Genomic DNA, 14,867 nt, shown 5'->3' with positions numbered 1-14,867 from the left:
TTTTTTTTTTTTTTTGTATTTTTTTTTTATAGTAGAGACGGGGTTTCACCGTGTTCGCCAGGATGATCTCAATCTCCTGACGTCGTGATCTGCCCGTCTCGGCCTCCCAAAGTGCTGGGATTACAGGCGTGAGCCACCGCGCCCGGCCCCAATTTCTATTTCTAACGGGCGAAACTAGATAGTAATATTAATCTATAATCATAGTTTTTCTCTAAATATTAACTAAATATTTTATCCATTTAAAACACTGTTTTCTTCTCTTTTTTTTTTTTTGAGACAGGGTCTTGCCCTGTTGCCCAGACTGGAATGCAGTGGCGAGATCTCGCCTCACCCAAGCCTTGACCTCCCAGGCTCAAGGGAACCTCCTGCCTCAGTCTCTCGCATAGCTGGGACTAGAGGCACATACCACCACACCCGGCTAGTTTTTGTATTTTTTTGTAGAGGCGGGGTTTTGCCACTTTGCTCAGGCTGGTCTCAAACTCCTGAGCTCAAGTGACCTTCCTGCCTCCGGCTTTAGCCTCCCGAAGTTGGCTGGGATTACGAGTATATGCTACTGTGTGCCTAGCACTAAAACACTGTCTTGACCACAGACGAGGTCTACAGTAAAAGAAAGAAAAAAAAAAAATGACTGTCTGCTTCAGGCTGGGCACAATGGTTCACACCTGTAATTCCAGCACTTTGGGAGGCAGAGGTGGGAGGATCACATGAACCCAGGAGTTACAGATGAGCCTGGGCAACATAGTGAGGCTCCCATTTCTACAAAAAATTTAAAGATTAGCTGGATAAAAATTAGCTGGTGCATGCCTGTGCTCCCAGCTACTGGGGAGCCTGAGACAGGAGGATCTCTTGAGCCCAGGGGGTTCAAGGCTGCAGTGAGCCATTACTGTACCACTTCATTCCAGCCTGGACAACACAGCAAGACCCTATGTCAAAAAAAAAAGTTTTCATCAAATTCTGCAATTAAAAAAATTAGAAAATATCTATTTTCCTTTTTTTTTTTTTTTTTCCTGAGATGGAGTCTCACCCTGTAACCCAGGCTGGAGTGCAAATGGTGTGATCTCAGCTCACTGCAACCTCCGCCTTCCGGGTTCACGCAATACTCCCACCTCAGCCTCCCAAATAGCTGGGATTACAGGTGTGCGCCACCATGCACGACTAATTTCGTATTTTTAGTAGAGATGGGGTTTCTCCATGTTAGTCAGGCTGGTCTCGAACTCCTGACCTCAGGTGATCCTCCCGCCTCAGCTTCCCACTGTGGTGGAATTATAGTCGTGAGCCACCATGCCTGACCTAGACCACCTATTTTCATTTTTATTTTTCATTTTTTAAATATTTTCTTTCTTTCTTTAATTTTTTTGACCACCTATTTTCAAAATATTAAATTACCTTTTTTTTTTTTTTTTGAGACAAAGTCTCACTCTGTCTCCCAGGCTGGAGTACAGTGGCATGATCTTGGCTCACTGCAAGCTCTACCTCCCAGGTTCACTCCAGTTTCCTGTCTCAGCCTCCCGAGTAGCTGGGACTACAGGCGCCTGCCACCACGGCCGGGTAATTTTTTTGTATTTTTAGTAGAGATAGCATTTCACCTTGTTAGCCAGGATGGTCTCGATCTCCTGACCTCGTGATCCACCCGCCTTGGCCTCCCAAAGTGCTGGGATTACAGGTGTGAGCCACCGCGCCGGCCTTGAATTGCTTTTTATTTGTGGATTTGTGGTGATGATTTTTATTCGTTGTGATGATTTTTATTCTGCCCTTCCTGGAGTACATATACTTTTCCTAATTAAAAAGCAATTAGAGGCTGGGCGCGGTGGCTCAGCACCGCCACCGCCCCACCCCACAGTGGTAGGGAGTTCAAGACCAGCCTGACCAACATGGAGAAACCCCATCCCTACTAAAAATACAAAATTAGCCTGACGTGGTAGCACATGCCTGTAATCCCAGCTACTCAGGAGGCTGATGCAGGAGAATGGCTTAAAACCGGGAGGCGGATGTTGCAGTGAGCCAAGATCGCGCCATTGCGCTCCAGCCCGGGCAACAGTGCAGGACTCTGTGTCAAAAAAAAAAACAATTAGAATGAGACTTTTGTTTTTGTTTTCTGTTCTCTGTGACTCAGTAAACTTCTTAGAGAAAGAACCCTTGGAGAAAAGAGAGAGACCCGTTACTTCCTTTCGGCATGGACTGTGGTATTCCTGCCCCAAAATGTTAATGAGCTGTGCAAACTGATGCTGGATTTTTTTGTTCTTCCTCTTTATCAGAGTTTCCACTCAGGACTGGGTAGCCTGTGGACTCCCTGGAGGACAGACAGGTGTGGCAGTCTCAGTGGCCTAGAGTGGACGGCTGGTTTACTGACAGTCCTTTTTTTTTGAGACAGAGTCTTGGTCTGTTGCCCAGGCTGGAGTGCAGTAGTAGTCTTGCCTCACTGCATCCTCTGCCTCCCAGGCCGAGGTGATTCTCGTGCCTCAGCCTTCCCAGTAGCTGAGATTACAGGCAGACGCCACCATACCCACCCAGTTTTGTATTTTTAGTAGAGACAGGATTTCACCACGTTGGCCAGCCTGGTCTTGAACTCCTGTTCTCAAGTGATCTGTCTACCTCAGCCTCCCAAAATGCTGCGATTATAGGCACGAGTCACCACGGGCTTACTGATAGTTCTGTAGGCCAGGGGAGTCATCTGTTTGAATAACCATATATGGGGTATTGTGTTTATCTTTCTTCAAGTTATTCTTGGTGTCAGGTCTTTTTTTTTTTTTTGAGTCTCACTCTGTCACCCAGGCTGGAGTGCAATGGCGTGATCTCGGCTCACGGCAACCTCTGCCTCCCAGGTTCAAGCGGTTCTCCTGCCTCAGCCTCCTTAGTAGCTGGGATTACTGATGCGCACCACCACACCCGGTTAATTTTTTGTATTTTTAGTAGAGATGGGGTTTCACCATGTTGGCCAGGCTGGTCTCGAGCTCCTGACCTGGCGATCTACCCACCTCGGCCTCGCAAAGTGCTGGGATTACAGGCGTGAGCTACCACACCCAGCTAGTGTCAGGTCTTTTACCTTAATTAATACATACCATATTGACAGATTTTCTTTTCCGAGCCCTCACTTTCTTTTTGAAACAGAGTCTCGCTCTGTTGCCCAAACTGGAATGTAATGATAGTGATCACAGCTCACTACAGCCTCAACTTCTTGGGCTCAAGCTAACCTCCCACCTCAGCCTCCCAGGTAGCTGTGACTACAAGCACGTGCCACTACATGTGACTAATTTTATTTTACTTTTTGTAGAGAAGGGATCTCGCCATGTTGCCCAGACTGGTCTCGAACTCCTGGCCTCAAGCCATCCTCCTGCCTCAGCCTCCCAAAACGCTAGGATTATAGGCGTGAACCACCGTGCCCGGCCATGAAGTTAAATTTTTTGGTTATTAGCTTGTCGAGTTCTGTTTTCTGTTTTTTTAAATAGCCACATAGCCTGCCTCTCTGTGGTCAGTGGCATGGATGCTCAAGTACAGCAAGGACAGTGCCCTGCTCAAGTCTCTCTCACCTGGGTCCATGGGGATTTTCTCTGTCACTCAGGTTCCTGAAGCTCTGGCTACTGTTTCTGGTATTTTTAATGACCACAATAGAGAAAAACATTGATATCTTCTTGCCACTAATGAGCAAATCTTTGGACCTATCTCATGGTGTCCTTATTTGCAAACTGGTTGAATCATGAACTGCCTGGCTGGCTTTGGCTGCCTTGCTGTTGTGGCTTTTAATAACTACCCCTATTTTCTGGTGGCTGAGTAAAGTTTCCAAAAAGGCAGTCTTACCTGGGGATCCTGTGAAGGAATTCCTGACCAACTTTTTAATTTTCCAAAGTCAGGCCTTACTGGTGTTAAACACACACCTTTTCTGTGGCCAGGCCGGTGTGAAAGCTTGGTGCAGAGGCTGCATAGCAGTAACACTTCCCACCCCTTGGGGCATTTGCATTGTCACCGCATTGTCTGACTTTGGTGACGACCCCTTTTAAACTCTGGCATTTGCTCGGGTAAGTATTGGGGAGTATTATAAATGCTATGTGTATCCGTTTTTTCCCCACTGTAGAAAGGGAAATGATTTTAATGAATGGTTTTGAGGAAGCTGGTAATTATTTTGTAACGGAGAATCGTAACATACCAGAGGTTTGGCTCTTCTTTCAGTACTTCTTCAGGCTACCACAAAACTCAACTATTGATATTCTTCCAAAAATAAACAAAACACCAAAAAGACCCCTGCCTCTGGAACAAAATAGTTTCATGTTAAGGTAGCTTTGTAAACATAAGGTAGCTACCTTCATGTTTAAGGTAGCACAAACCAAGGCTGCCTGTGGAGAAGCTGGTTCTTCCTCTTAAACTTATATGAACCTCTGACCCCATCCCCCCTTACTAAAGGTTTTCTTTTCTCTTTTGATTTTTTATTTTATACTTTTTATTTTGGACTACTTATAGATTCACAAGATGTTGCAAAAATAGCACAGAGCTGGACCCTGCAGTCTGCTTCCTGAATGGTAACATCTTTTTTTTTTTTTTTTTTTTTTTTTGAGACGGAATTTTGCTCTTGTCGCCCAGGCTGGAGTGCAATGGCGTGATCTTGGCTCACTGCAACCTCTGCCTCCCAGATTCAAGTGATTCTCCTGCCTCAGCCTCCCGGGTAGTTGGGATTACAGGCATGCACCACCGCGCCCGGCGAATTTTTTTTTGTATTTTTAGTAGAGACGGGGTTTCTCCATGTTGGTCAGGCTGGTCTCAAATTCCCGACCTCAGGTAATCTGCCCACCTTAGCCTCCCAAAGTGCTGGGATTACAGGCGTGAACCACCGCACTTGACCAATAACTACCATTTCAAATTCCCACTACTATTGTACTATAGACCTATTATCCTATATTCTCACCAACACATTTTAAAATACTTAACTTTTAGGCTGGGCGTGGTCCACACTTCGGGAGGCTGAGGCAGACGGATTACTTGGGCTCTGGAGTTCGAGACCAGCCTGGGCAACAGGGCAAAACTCCGTCTCTACAAAAAATACAAAAATTTGCCCAGCGCAGTGATGCACACCTGTGGTCCCAGCTCCTTGATAGGCTGAGGTGGGACAATCACTTGAACCCGGGAGGAGGAGGTTGCAGTGAGCCTAGATCGCCACTGCCCTTCAGCCTGGGTGACAGACTGAGACTCTGTCTTAAAATAAAATGAAATGCTTCACTTTTGTTAATGTCATTTGTCCTGCTGTGTCTGTGAGTGAGACTGAGCGTGTTTCCCTTGGGCACCGGCCACTGGAGTGTGCTCTTCGGTGAACTGCCCAGTTACGAATTCGCTTCCTGGGTCCCCGCTGGGGTCCTTGCCTTTCTTTTGTGGGTTTGTGAAATCCCCAGGAGTATTTATCCTGGTTTGTTCTGTGGGGCTGACAAGGTAACAATCTTTTGGCTTCCCCGGCCGCGTTGGAAGAATTGTCTCGGGCCACGCGTGAGGTACACTCACACTGACGGTGGCCGATGAGATCTCCGAATGTTTTCAGAAAGTTGATGAATTTGTGTTAGGCCACACTGGGCCAAGGGTTGGACAAGCTTGGGTTAGACATTTCAGAGTATACTTAGTCCCATCAGTGTTTTTCTGAATGATTTCCACCTTTGGGGTCATGCTTTCAAGACTTTCCCTAACCAAGGTTACATAAACATTCTCTTCTATTTCCTTTTAGTTCAATGTTAAAAATAATGTTTACATTTTTGGCCAGACGTGGTGGCTCACACCTGTAATCCCTGCACTTTGAGAGGCTGAGGTGGGCAGATCACGAGGTCAGCAGTTCTAGACTAGCCTGACCAACATGGTGAAACCCCGTCTCTACTAAAAATACACAAATTAGCCAGGTGTGGTGGCAGGTACCTGTGGTCCCAGCTACTTGGGAGGCTGAGTGAACCTCTGCCTCCCAAGTTCAAGCAGTTCTCCTGCCTCAGCCTCCTGATGATTGATGGGTGTTTTGTTTTTTGGTTTTGTTTTTTTTTTTGAGATAGGAGTCTCGCTCTGTTGCCCAGGCTGGAGTGCAGTGGCGTGATCTTGGCTCACTGCAACCTCTGCCTCCCGGGTTCAAGCGATTCTCCTGTCTCAGCCTCCTGAGTAGCTGGGATTATAGGCGCATGCCACCATACCCAGCTAATTTTTGTACTTTAGTAGAGATGGGGTTTCACCATGTTGTTTAGGCTGGTCTTGAACTGCTGAGTTCATGATCCGTCTGCCTCGGCCTCCCGAAGTGCTGGTATTACAGGCGCAAACCACCATGCCTGGTTGCTTGGTGTTTTTTTAATTGATTGATTGGTGGTTTTGTTGGGTTTTTTATTGATGTTTTGTTTTGTTTTGAGACAGAGCTTCGCTCTGTGTCACCAGGCTGGAGAGCAGTGACATGATCATGGTTCATTGCAGCCTCAGCCTCCTGAGTTCAAGTGGCCCTCCCACCTCACCTTCCTGGGTGGGTAAGACCACAGGCGTGTGCTCCCACACCTGGCTGATTTTTTTTTCTTTCTTTTTAGGAAAAGGGTCTCAGCATGTTGCCCAGGCTGGTCTTGAACTGAGCTCAAGCTATCAATGCACCTCGGCCTTGCAAAGTGCTGGGATTACAGACATGAGACACCACTCGCAGCCTTATTAATGATTTTTTTTTTTTAAGAGAAGTCTCGCTCTTGTCGCTCAGGCTTGAGTGCAATGGCTCAATCTTGGCTCACTGCAGCCTCCGCCTCCCAGGTTCAAACAATTCTCCTGCCCCTGCCTCCCAAGTAGCCTGCCACCATGCCTGGCTAATTTTTGTATTTTTTAGTAGAGACTGGTTTCACCATGTTGGCCAGCCTGGTCTCAAACTCCTGACCTCAGGTGATCCAGCCGCCTCAGCTTCCCCAAGTGCTGGGATTATAGGCATGAGCCACCGCACCCGGCCTTATTCATGATTTTTAAACCAGTTTCTCACAAACTCTTTTGATCCTTGATCAGTCTGTGTTTTTCACAAATGCCTCAACAGCTGGCTCCCAGTTTTAGAAACCCGTGTTTGTCAGTTAAAATGATGATCCTCCCCAAAATGTTCATTGCTATTTTCTATCCTGACCTGGGTTCACCCAAGTGGTAGGAGAGTCCCCATGGAGGCAGCACGGGGCCTGACTATCTGGGAACCCTCCCAGAGTAGAGCCCAGTGCTGGGCTCAGGTGGGTGCTCATCTGGTTAAGTCAGTTTTACCCGCATTGTTTTGCGTCTTTTGAGTCCTGTAGTGGGGCTTTGCCTTCTGAAGCCTCTGTTTCTGTCTTCCCTCACGTGTGTGATATGTTGTATTTCATTCTGCTCTGCAGGTGAGGACACTGGCCCAATTGTAGGTGCTCACAAGACACAGATGACCCAGATCCCCAACTGTATTATTAGTGAGGGTTTAGAGAGTTTTTTCCCTTTGTCCTTCTAAATCATGTTACCGAGGTGGCCCGGCGTGGGGGATATGTTTGTCCTCTCAGCCAGGCTCTCCAATTCAAAAGGCAGGAATTGAGAAAATGACAGTACTTTCTCTGTCCCTGCCACAGAATGCCCAGTTTGGTCTGATTTAACATGACCAATCGTGCGGTAGAGATAAGAGAGTAGTTTGAATTTTATTTTTCCTTTAATTTTTAGAGGCCACCTTATAACTCAGCCATCCTAGTCACATTTTTTTCATATAGAGTGTGTACTTCATATACTCCATGCTTGTCCACACAGAGAATACTTCTGGAAGGACCCACGTGAAACCAGTATCAAGCTTCCCCTCTTGTGCCTGGGAGCCACAAGATGAAAGGAGATTTACCCTTTTATACTTTTTAAGTTTTGTGGGTTTTTTTGAAACAGTGTCTTGTTCTGTTGCCCAGGCTGGAATGCAGTGGCACGGTCATGGCTCACTGCAGCCTTGACCTCCCGGGCTCAAGCAATCCTCCTGCCTCAGCCTCCTGAGTAGTTGAGACGACAGGTGCCCAGCACCACACCTGGCTGATTTTTTTATTTTTGGTGGAGATGAAGTGTCCCCATGTTGCACAGGCTGGTCTCAAACTCCCGGGCCCAAGCGACCTGCCTGCCTCTGCCCCCAAAGTACTGGGATTACAAGTGTGAGCCACCACGTCCAGCCCTCGTAAACGTTGTATATATATATATTACTGATGTTTTTAAAGTTATAAACCCAAACTACATTAATAGGAATTGTCTTACAGGGTCTCTTGGTCATAGCTTAGGTGTTAGAAGAATGATTAAGAAAAGGAGCGAAGGGGCCGGGCGCGGTGGCTCACGCCTGTAATCCCAGCACTGTGGGAGGCCGAGGCGGGCGGATCGCGAGGTCAGGAGATCGAGACCATCCTGACGAACACGGTGAAACCCCGTCTCTACTAAAAATACAAAAAACTAGCCGGGCGAGGTGGCGGGCGCCTGTCGTCCCAGCTACTCGGGAGGCTGAGGCAGGAGAATGGCGTGAACCCGGGAGGCGGAGCTTGCAGTGAGCTGAGATGCGGCCACTGCACTCCAGCCCGGGCGACAGAGCGAGACTCCGTCTCAAAAAAAAAAAAAAAAAAAGAAAAGGAGCCATGTGATTTACTAGCTTGACGTCTGCATTTGGATTGACTTTACGAAGCTTGCTGTGAACTCCGAGGAACAGAAAGCCCAGAATGCAGATCAGGCGGCATCTTCAGAGGAAGAGATCCTTTCTCCTTTGCCTTGCTTCCAGGCTGGCTGTGGGGGGTGGAGTCTCCCCCTCGAGGGTCAGGAGATGTTTGGCCATCATCTGGTAGAGTGGGATGAACCAAACAAGGGCAGACTTCTCAGCCTGTGATTCTCTGCTTGGCTGCACCCTGGAGTCAGCTGGAGAGTGCCAGCAGCCGCTCCTGACTGGGACCCCACGCCCAGAGTGGCCAACTGAGTCCTTCTGGAGTGTGCGTCGGGAGTGCGAACGCACTCAAGTTATTTTCATGTGGAGCCGCCGCTGAGAATCGTGTCTTTGGAAGGATCTAAGTTCCTCACCTGACACCTTCGCAGGCTGCCTGAGCTGCACTTTACAAGTAGCTTTATGATCCCTAGGTCCACCTGGTCTTACGAAGGCACAGATTCCCTGTCCACAGCTCACAACCAGATGCACCAGCAGGAGTCAACATCGAGCACGTCCTCCGGGCAGCACATCCTCTGGGCACTCCCACGACCAGGTAGGTCGGGACTCGTGGGCCCATGGATGGATGGTCGTGTGTTCAGATTCCTGGTGGTGGTGGTTGATGCCCCTCCTTGAGAAGTGCTTTCTCACACGTTTTCTTCGAAGCTCTGGCTCCCAGCACATGAGGACAGCTGAGGCTCAGAGCTCAAATTTCTTGGCTGCAGTTTTAAAGCTCTTAAGTTTAAAGCCTTAAAGGTAGAAATCCAGAATTGGAGCATTCTGGTTCTCACTCCATTTTCTTTCCTTTGCCAAAGGAATCTATGTTTTAAACATTTCACACATCCCTTCCTTGGGGACATAGTGGCTAGATTTGCTGAACAAATGGCCGTCTCCTCTTCTTCAAGCCCTGGCCTTAGCCCCTCAGGCTCTGGCAATGAGACACTCCTACGTTCTGTTGCTGCCTTTTCCCTAGTTACCTTTTCTTTTTTTTTTTTTTTTTTTGAGACGGAGTCTCGCTCTGCCGCCCAGGCTGGAGTGCAGTGGCCGGGTCTCAGCTCACTGCAAGCTCCGCCTCCTGGGTTTACGCCATTCTCCTGCCTCAGCCTCCCAAGCAGCTGGGACTACAGGCGCCCGCCATGTCGCCCGGCTAGTTTTTTGTATTTTTTAGTAGAGACGGGGTTTCACCATGTTAGTTAGCCAGGATGGTCTCGATCTCCTGACCTCGTGATCCGCCCGTCTCGGCCTCCCAAAGTGCTGGGATGACAGGCTTGAGCCACCGCGCCCGGCCCTCCCTGGTTAACTTTTCTAGACAACCCATGCCCTGCCCTCCCCACCCCCATGCCAGCTGCTTGGGTTTAATGAGGTCCTTTGTCATGACTCACTGTTTGATTTTCCGTGGTCTAACTCATTGCCTTTGATAAGCACACCTTTTCGGACTTCCAAGATGTGAAAACTTAAGCCTCAGCACACTTAGGAGAATGCACACATTTTTTTTTTTTATTGTGGCAAAATATACATAACATAAAATTTGCCATTAGTAACATTTGGTATAATCCCAGCATTTTATAACCATCACTACTATTTTCATCATCCCACACAGAAACCCCACAGTGCATAGCAGTCACTCCCAACTCTCCCTGTTCCCAGCACCTGGCATCCACGAGTCTGCTTCCTGCCTGTATGAATTTGCCTGTTCTGGGCATTTCGTAGAACTGGAATCACACCACAGGTGACCTTTGTGTCCTAGTTACTTCATTTAGCATAATTTTATAACGTGTCAGAATTTTCTTTCTTTCTTTTTTTTTTTTTAATGTTTGTTTTTTGAGACAGAGTCTCACTCTGTCGCCCAGGCTGAAGTGCCGTGGCCGGATCTCCGCTCACTGCAAGCCCCACCTCCCGGGTTCACGCCATTCTCCTGCCTCAGCCTCCCGAGTAGCTGGGACTACAGGCGCCCGCCACCTCGCCCGGCTAGTTTCTTGTATTTTTTATTTTTATTTTTTTTGTTTGTTTCTTTCTTTTATTTATTTATTTATTTAGTTTTTTATTTCTGTTTCTTGTATTTTTTAATAGAGACGGGGTTTCACCGTGTTAGCCAGGATGGTCTCGATCTCCTGACCTCGTGATCCGCCCGTCTCGGTCTCCCAAAGTGCTGGGATTACAGGCTTGAGCTACCGCGCCCGGCCCAGAATTTTATTTCTTACTGTGGCTGAAAAACACACCACTGCATTATGGTGCAATTGTATTATGGATGGGACACATTTTGTTTCTCCATTCATATGTTTTTTTTTTTTGGTTTTTGGTTTTTGAGAAGGAGTCTCCCTCTGTTGCCCAGGTTGGAGTGCAGTGGCACAGTCTGGGCTCACTTCAGCCTCCACCTCTCAGGTTCAAGTGATTCTCCTGTCTGAGCCTCCCGAGTAGCTGGGATTACAGGTGCCTGCCATCATGCCCGGCTAGTTTTTTTGTATTTTTAGTAGAGACGGCTTTCACCATATTGGCCAGGCTGGTCTCGAACTCCTGACCTCGTGATCTGCCCGCCTTGGCCTCCCAAAGTGCTGGGATTACAGGCATGAGTCACCGCGCCCGGCCTATATGGTCATACGTTGTTGGACATCTGGGTTGTTTCTACGTTTTGGCTGTTGTTAATAATGAACCAATATGAACATTTATTTACAAGCTTTTGTTTGAGCCTCTGTGGTGGAGTTTTTGTTTGTTTGTTTTTTGAGACAGGGTCCTGCTCTGTCACCCAGGTGGGAGTGCAGTGACATGATCTCAGCTCACTGCAGCCTCTGCCCCGCCAGGCTCTAGTCATCTTCCTACCCCAGCCTCCTAAGTAGCTGGGACCACAGGCGAGCGCCACCATACCCAGCTAATTTTTTTGGTATTTTTAGTAGAAACAGAGTCTTACTACGTTGCCCAGGCTGGTCTCAAACTCCTGAGCTCAAGCAATCCACTCACTCGGCCTCCCAAAGTGCTGCGATTACAGGCGTGAGCCACCATGCCTAGCCAGGTTTTTTTTTTTTTTTAAGAGATGGGGTCTAGGCCGGGCGCATGTCTGGCTGATTTTTGTATTTTTAGTAGAGATGGGGTTTTCACTATGTTGGCCAGGATGGTCTCAATCTCTTGACCTTGTGATTTGCCTGCCTCGGCCTCCCAAAGTGCTGGGATTACAGGCGTGAGCCACCGTGCCCGGCCCGGAAGTCTCTTTTTTTAATTCTTGTGGGTGTACACCTAGGACTGGACTTGCTGGAGAATATGGTAGTTCTATGTTTAACTTTTTGAGGATCTGCCAGACTGTTTTTCACAGCAGCTGCATCATTTTACAGTCCCACAAGCAATGTACGATGGTTCCGATTTCTCCGCATCCTCACCCAGACTTGTCGTTTTTTCTTTTAAAATTAAAGCCATTCTAGTGGCATACACAGGTTATTACGTGAATTATTTTTATTAGGTAATTAGGAAAAGACAAAGTCCGAGTGAACAGTTTAAAACAAAAGCCAGGCCGGGCGCGGTGGCTCACGCCTGTAATCCCAGCACTTTGGGAGGCCGAGTCGGGCGGATCACGAGGTCAGGAGATTCAGACCATCCTGGCTAACACTGTGAAACCCCGTCTCTACTAAAAAATACAAAAAAAACTAGCCGGGCGAGGTGGCGGGCGCCTGTTGTCCCAGCTACTCGGGAGGCTGAGACAGGAGAATGGCGTGAACCCGGGAGGCGGAGCTTGCAGTGAGCTGAGATCCGGCCACTGCACTCCAGCCTGGGCAACAGAGCGAGACTCCATCTCAAAAAAAAAAAACAACAAAAAAAAAAGCCAGCGGTCCCTTATCTGTCTGTTTTCCTGACCCTTCCCCAGAGGGTGTGGCTTTCAGCTCAGCACTTCCTTGTGTTCCTTGGCTGAGCTCCGCACACCCTCTTTCAGCTTTCACCCCTCCCTTTGTTGTGAACTGTCGACTTCCTTTTTGGGTAGATGAAGATTTTACCTCAAATCTGCCCGATCATGTCCAATCTCGCAGTATGATGTGTTAGGACATCGGTTTGACTGTTTAAAAGGGACCAAAATAACAAAAGTCTTGCCTGAGACAAAATGGAAGTTTGTTTTTTTCTCGTTTTATACAGTCGAAGCAGCTCAGGCTGGGTGGTGGTGGTTGGCAGATATCAGAGGCCCTGTGCCTTTCCCATCTTCAAATGTGTTTTCCGTTTTTGTTTCTAAGACGGCGACTGCCAGTTTCCCCACCACATCCACCCCGGGTCCAGCCAGCCGGAACCAGAGCAAGGAGAGGGCATGTTTTTCCCCTCAGAGTCGGGGCTCAGAAGTTACACCGAGCAGAGCTCACTCCACACAGCCGTCCTCGTCCTCCCCTGTGGACTTCTGTTTGAACGTATTTTTTTCTAGTTAGTCTGTGCTTATCCATGAACATATTTTATTAAAAATTATTAGGTAGTGTTTGAATGTTTCCTGTGTATCAGATGATCTTATAAGTGCTTTCTATGCATTTAATTATTTAATCTTTAGAATAGGCTTCTAAAGTAGATATTTCTTTTACAGATAAGGAAACGAGGCACAGTTCAGTGAAAGCGTATGTCCTGGTCACACAGCTAGAGAGGCGCCAGGCTGCCCGCCCAGAGCCCATCTTCACCCTGGGGCTTTGAATGTTGAATCTGGGGCTCTCCAGGGAGCCCATGAGTGCGCACCTGGGTCACCTTTTCCATCCCCGCTTGAGGCCGGTGGAAGGTGACTCAGATGTGCTGGGAGGCTGAGTAGGTGGGGCTTAGTGAAGTTGCAGGGTGTGGGTTGCAGCGTCCGCACCCCTGGCCCAGCACTGCCCTGGAGCTCCTTCAGCATTTCCTGGGTTCGGCAGGCAGGAAGCACCAGCGTGTTCAGGATGAAAATAGTTCCTGCTTGCTGGCTCTACATAACTAATTCGGCTTTCCACATTAATTAGAGACCTTCTTAAGTATAATCTGTTAAGACTGACACCCTAAACATTTATTTAGTTTTTATTTACTGGGCTGACGGCCCGTAGTTACAGCTGCAGCCAGCTCCCCAAGAAGCCGACACCAGCAGACCCCTCTGTGCTGCGGCTTTGTGCCGTGGGACTGCTAGCCTTGCCGACCTCTTGCTTTATTGACACAGTGACCAGGAGTTAAACTTTGAGGTGTGCTTGTGATGTTGGACCACCAGGACTTAGAAGCCGAAGTCCACCCCTTGAAAAATGAAGAAAGAAAATCGCAGGAAAATCTGGGAAACCCATTGAAAAATGAGGATAACTTGAAAAGCACACCTCCACAGTCCCGGCTCTCCCGATGCCGAACAGTGGCGTTTTTTCTTTCATTGTTTCTCTGCCTTTTTGTGGTGTTTGTTGTCTCATTCGTCATCCCGTGTCCAGACCGGCCAGCGTCCCAGCGAACGTGGAGGATCGACTACAATGCCGCTGGTGAGCCCAGCTTCTCCGCCCAGTGGAGTCCAGAGCAGCTCTTCCCAGGGGGTGGGGTGGGGTGGGGGCAGAACTGTGTCTGTGAGTCTAGAATTGGCCTTGAAGCAGTGAGTCAACCCCAAGTGGCTGCCAGTTCTCTGTCCAAGGTTTTCCTGGAATTTTAGGGAGCCATAGAGCAGCCTTTTTGTTTTATTTTTTGAGACAGAATTTCTCTCTTGTTGCCGAGGCTGGAGTGCAATGGCACGATCTCAGCTCACCGCAACCTCTGCCTCTGGAGTTCAAGCGATTTTCCTGCCTCAGCCTCCCAAGTAGCTGTATTTACAGGGGTGCAGCACCACGCCCAGCTAATTTTGTATATTTAATGGAGATTGGGTTTCTCCACGTTGGTCAGGCTGGTTTCGAACACCTGACCTCAGGTGATCTGCCCACCTCGGCCTCCCAAAGTGCTGGGATTAGAGGCGTGAGCCACCGTGCCCAGCCGAGCAGCCTTGAAATAAACATAGAAACGCTGCCAGGGAAGCATTGTGGCTGGCTCTTGGTTATCCCTTTTTTTTTTTTTTTTTGAGGCAGAGTTTTGCTCTTGTTGCCCAGGCTGGAGTGCAATGGTGCCATCTCCGCTCACTGCAACCTCCGCCTCCTGGGTTCAAGCAATTCTCCTGCCTCAGCCTCCCCACTAGCTGGAATTACAGGCATGTGGCACCACACCTGGCTAATTTTGTATTTTTAGTAGAGACGAGGTTTCTCCATGTTGGTCGGGCTGGTCTCGAACTCGACCTCAGGTGATGTGCCCACCTCAGCTTCCCAAAGTG

General features: G+C 48.3%; 1 protein-coding gene across 6 annotated transcripts in view; it reads left to right on the top strand.

The window, feature by feature from the left end:
- The window catches only part of FAM234A (family with sequence similarity 234 member A), a 46,081-nt gene that overhangs the window by 13,911 nt on the left and 17,303 nt on the right, over positions 1 to 14,867 (top strand). For 4 of the 6 annotated variants that reach the window (XM_033236439.1, XM_033236436.1, XM_033236434.1 and 1 more), the window contains exons 2-3: positions 9,061 to 9,182; positions 13,758 to 14,058. In XM_033236439.1, coding sequence (XP_033092330.1) covers positions 13,791 to 14,058 — 268 coding nt within the window. In that variant the 5' untranslated portion in view covers positions 9,061 to 9,182; positions 13,758 to 13,790. Of the gene's footprint in view, positions 1 to 3,198; positions 4,014 to 9,060; positions 9,183 to 10,226; positions 10,356 to 13,757; positions 14,059 to 14,867 lie in introns of those variants that run through there. The other 2 variants (XM_033236438.1, XM_033236435.1) reach the window with 2 other exon arrangements.

This window comes from Trachypithecus francoisi, unplaced genomic scaffold (assembly GCF_009764315.1).
Source record: "Trachypithecus francoisi isolate TF-2019V2 unplaced genomic scaffold, Tfra_2.0 Lachesis_group15, whole genome shotgun sequence".
Classification (NCBI taxonomy): domain Eukaryota; kingdom Metazoa; phylum Chordata; class Mammalia; order Primates; family Cercopithecidae; genus Trachypithecus; species Trachypithecus francoisi.
The sequence above is the reverse complement of the archived record's forward strand: the minus strand, read 5'-3'. Positions and strand labels throughout refer to the sequence as shown.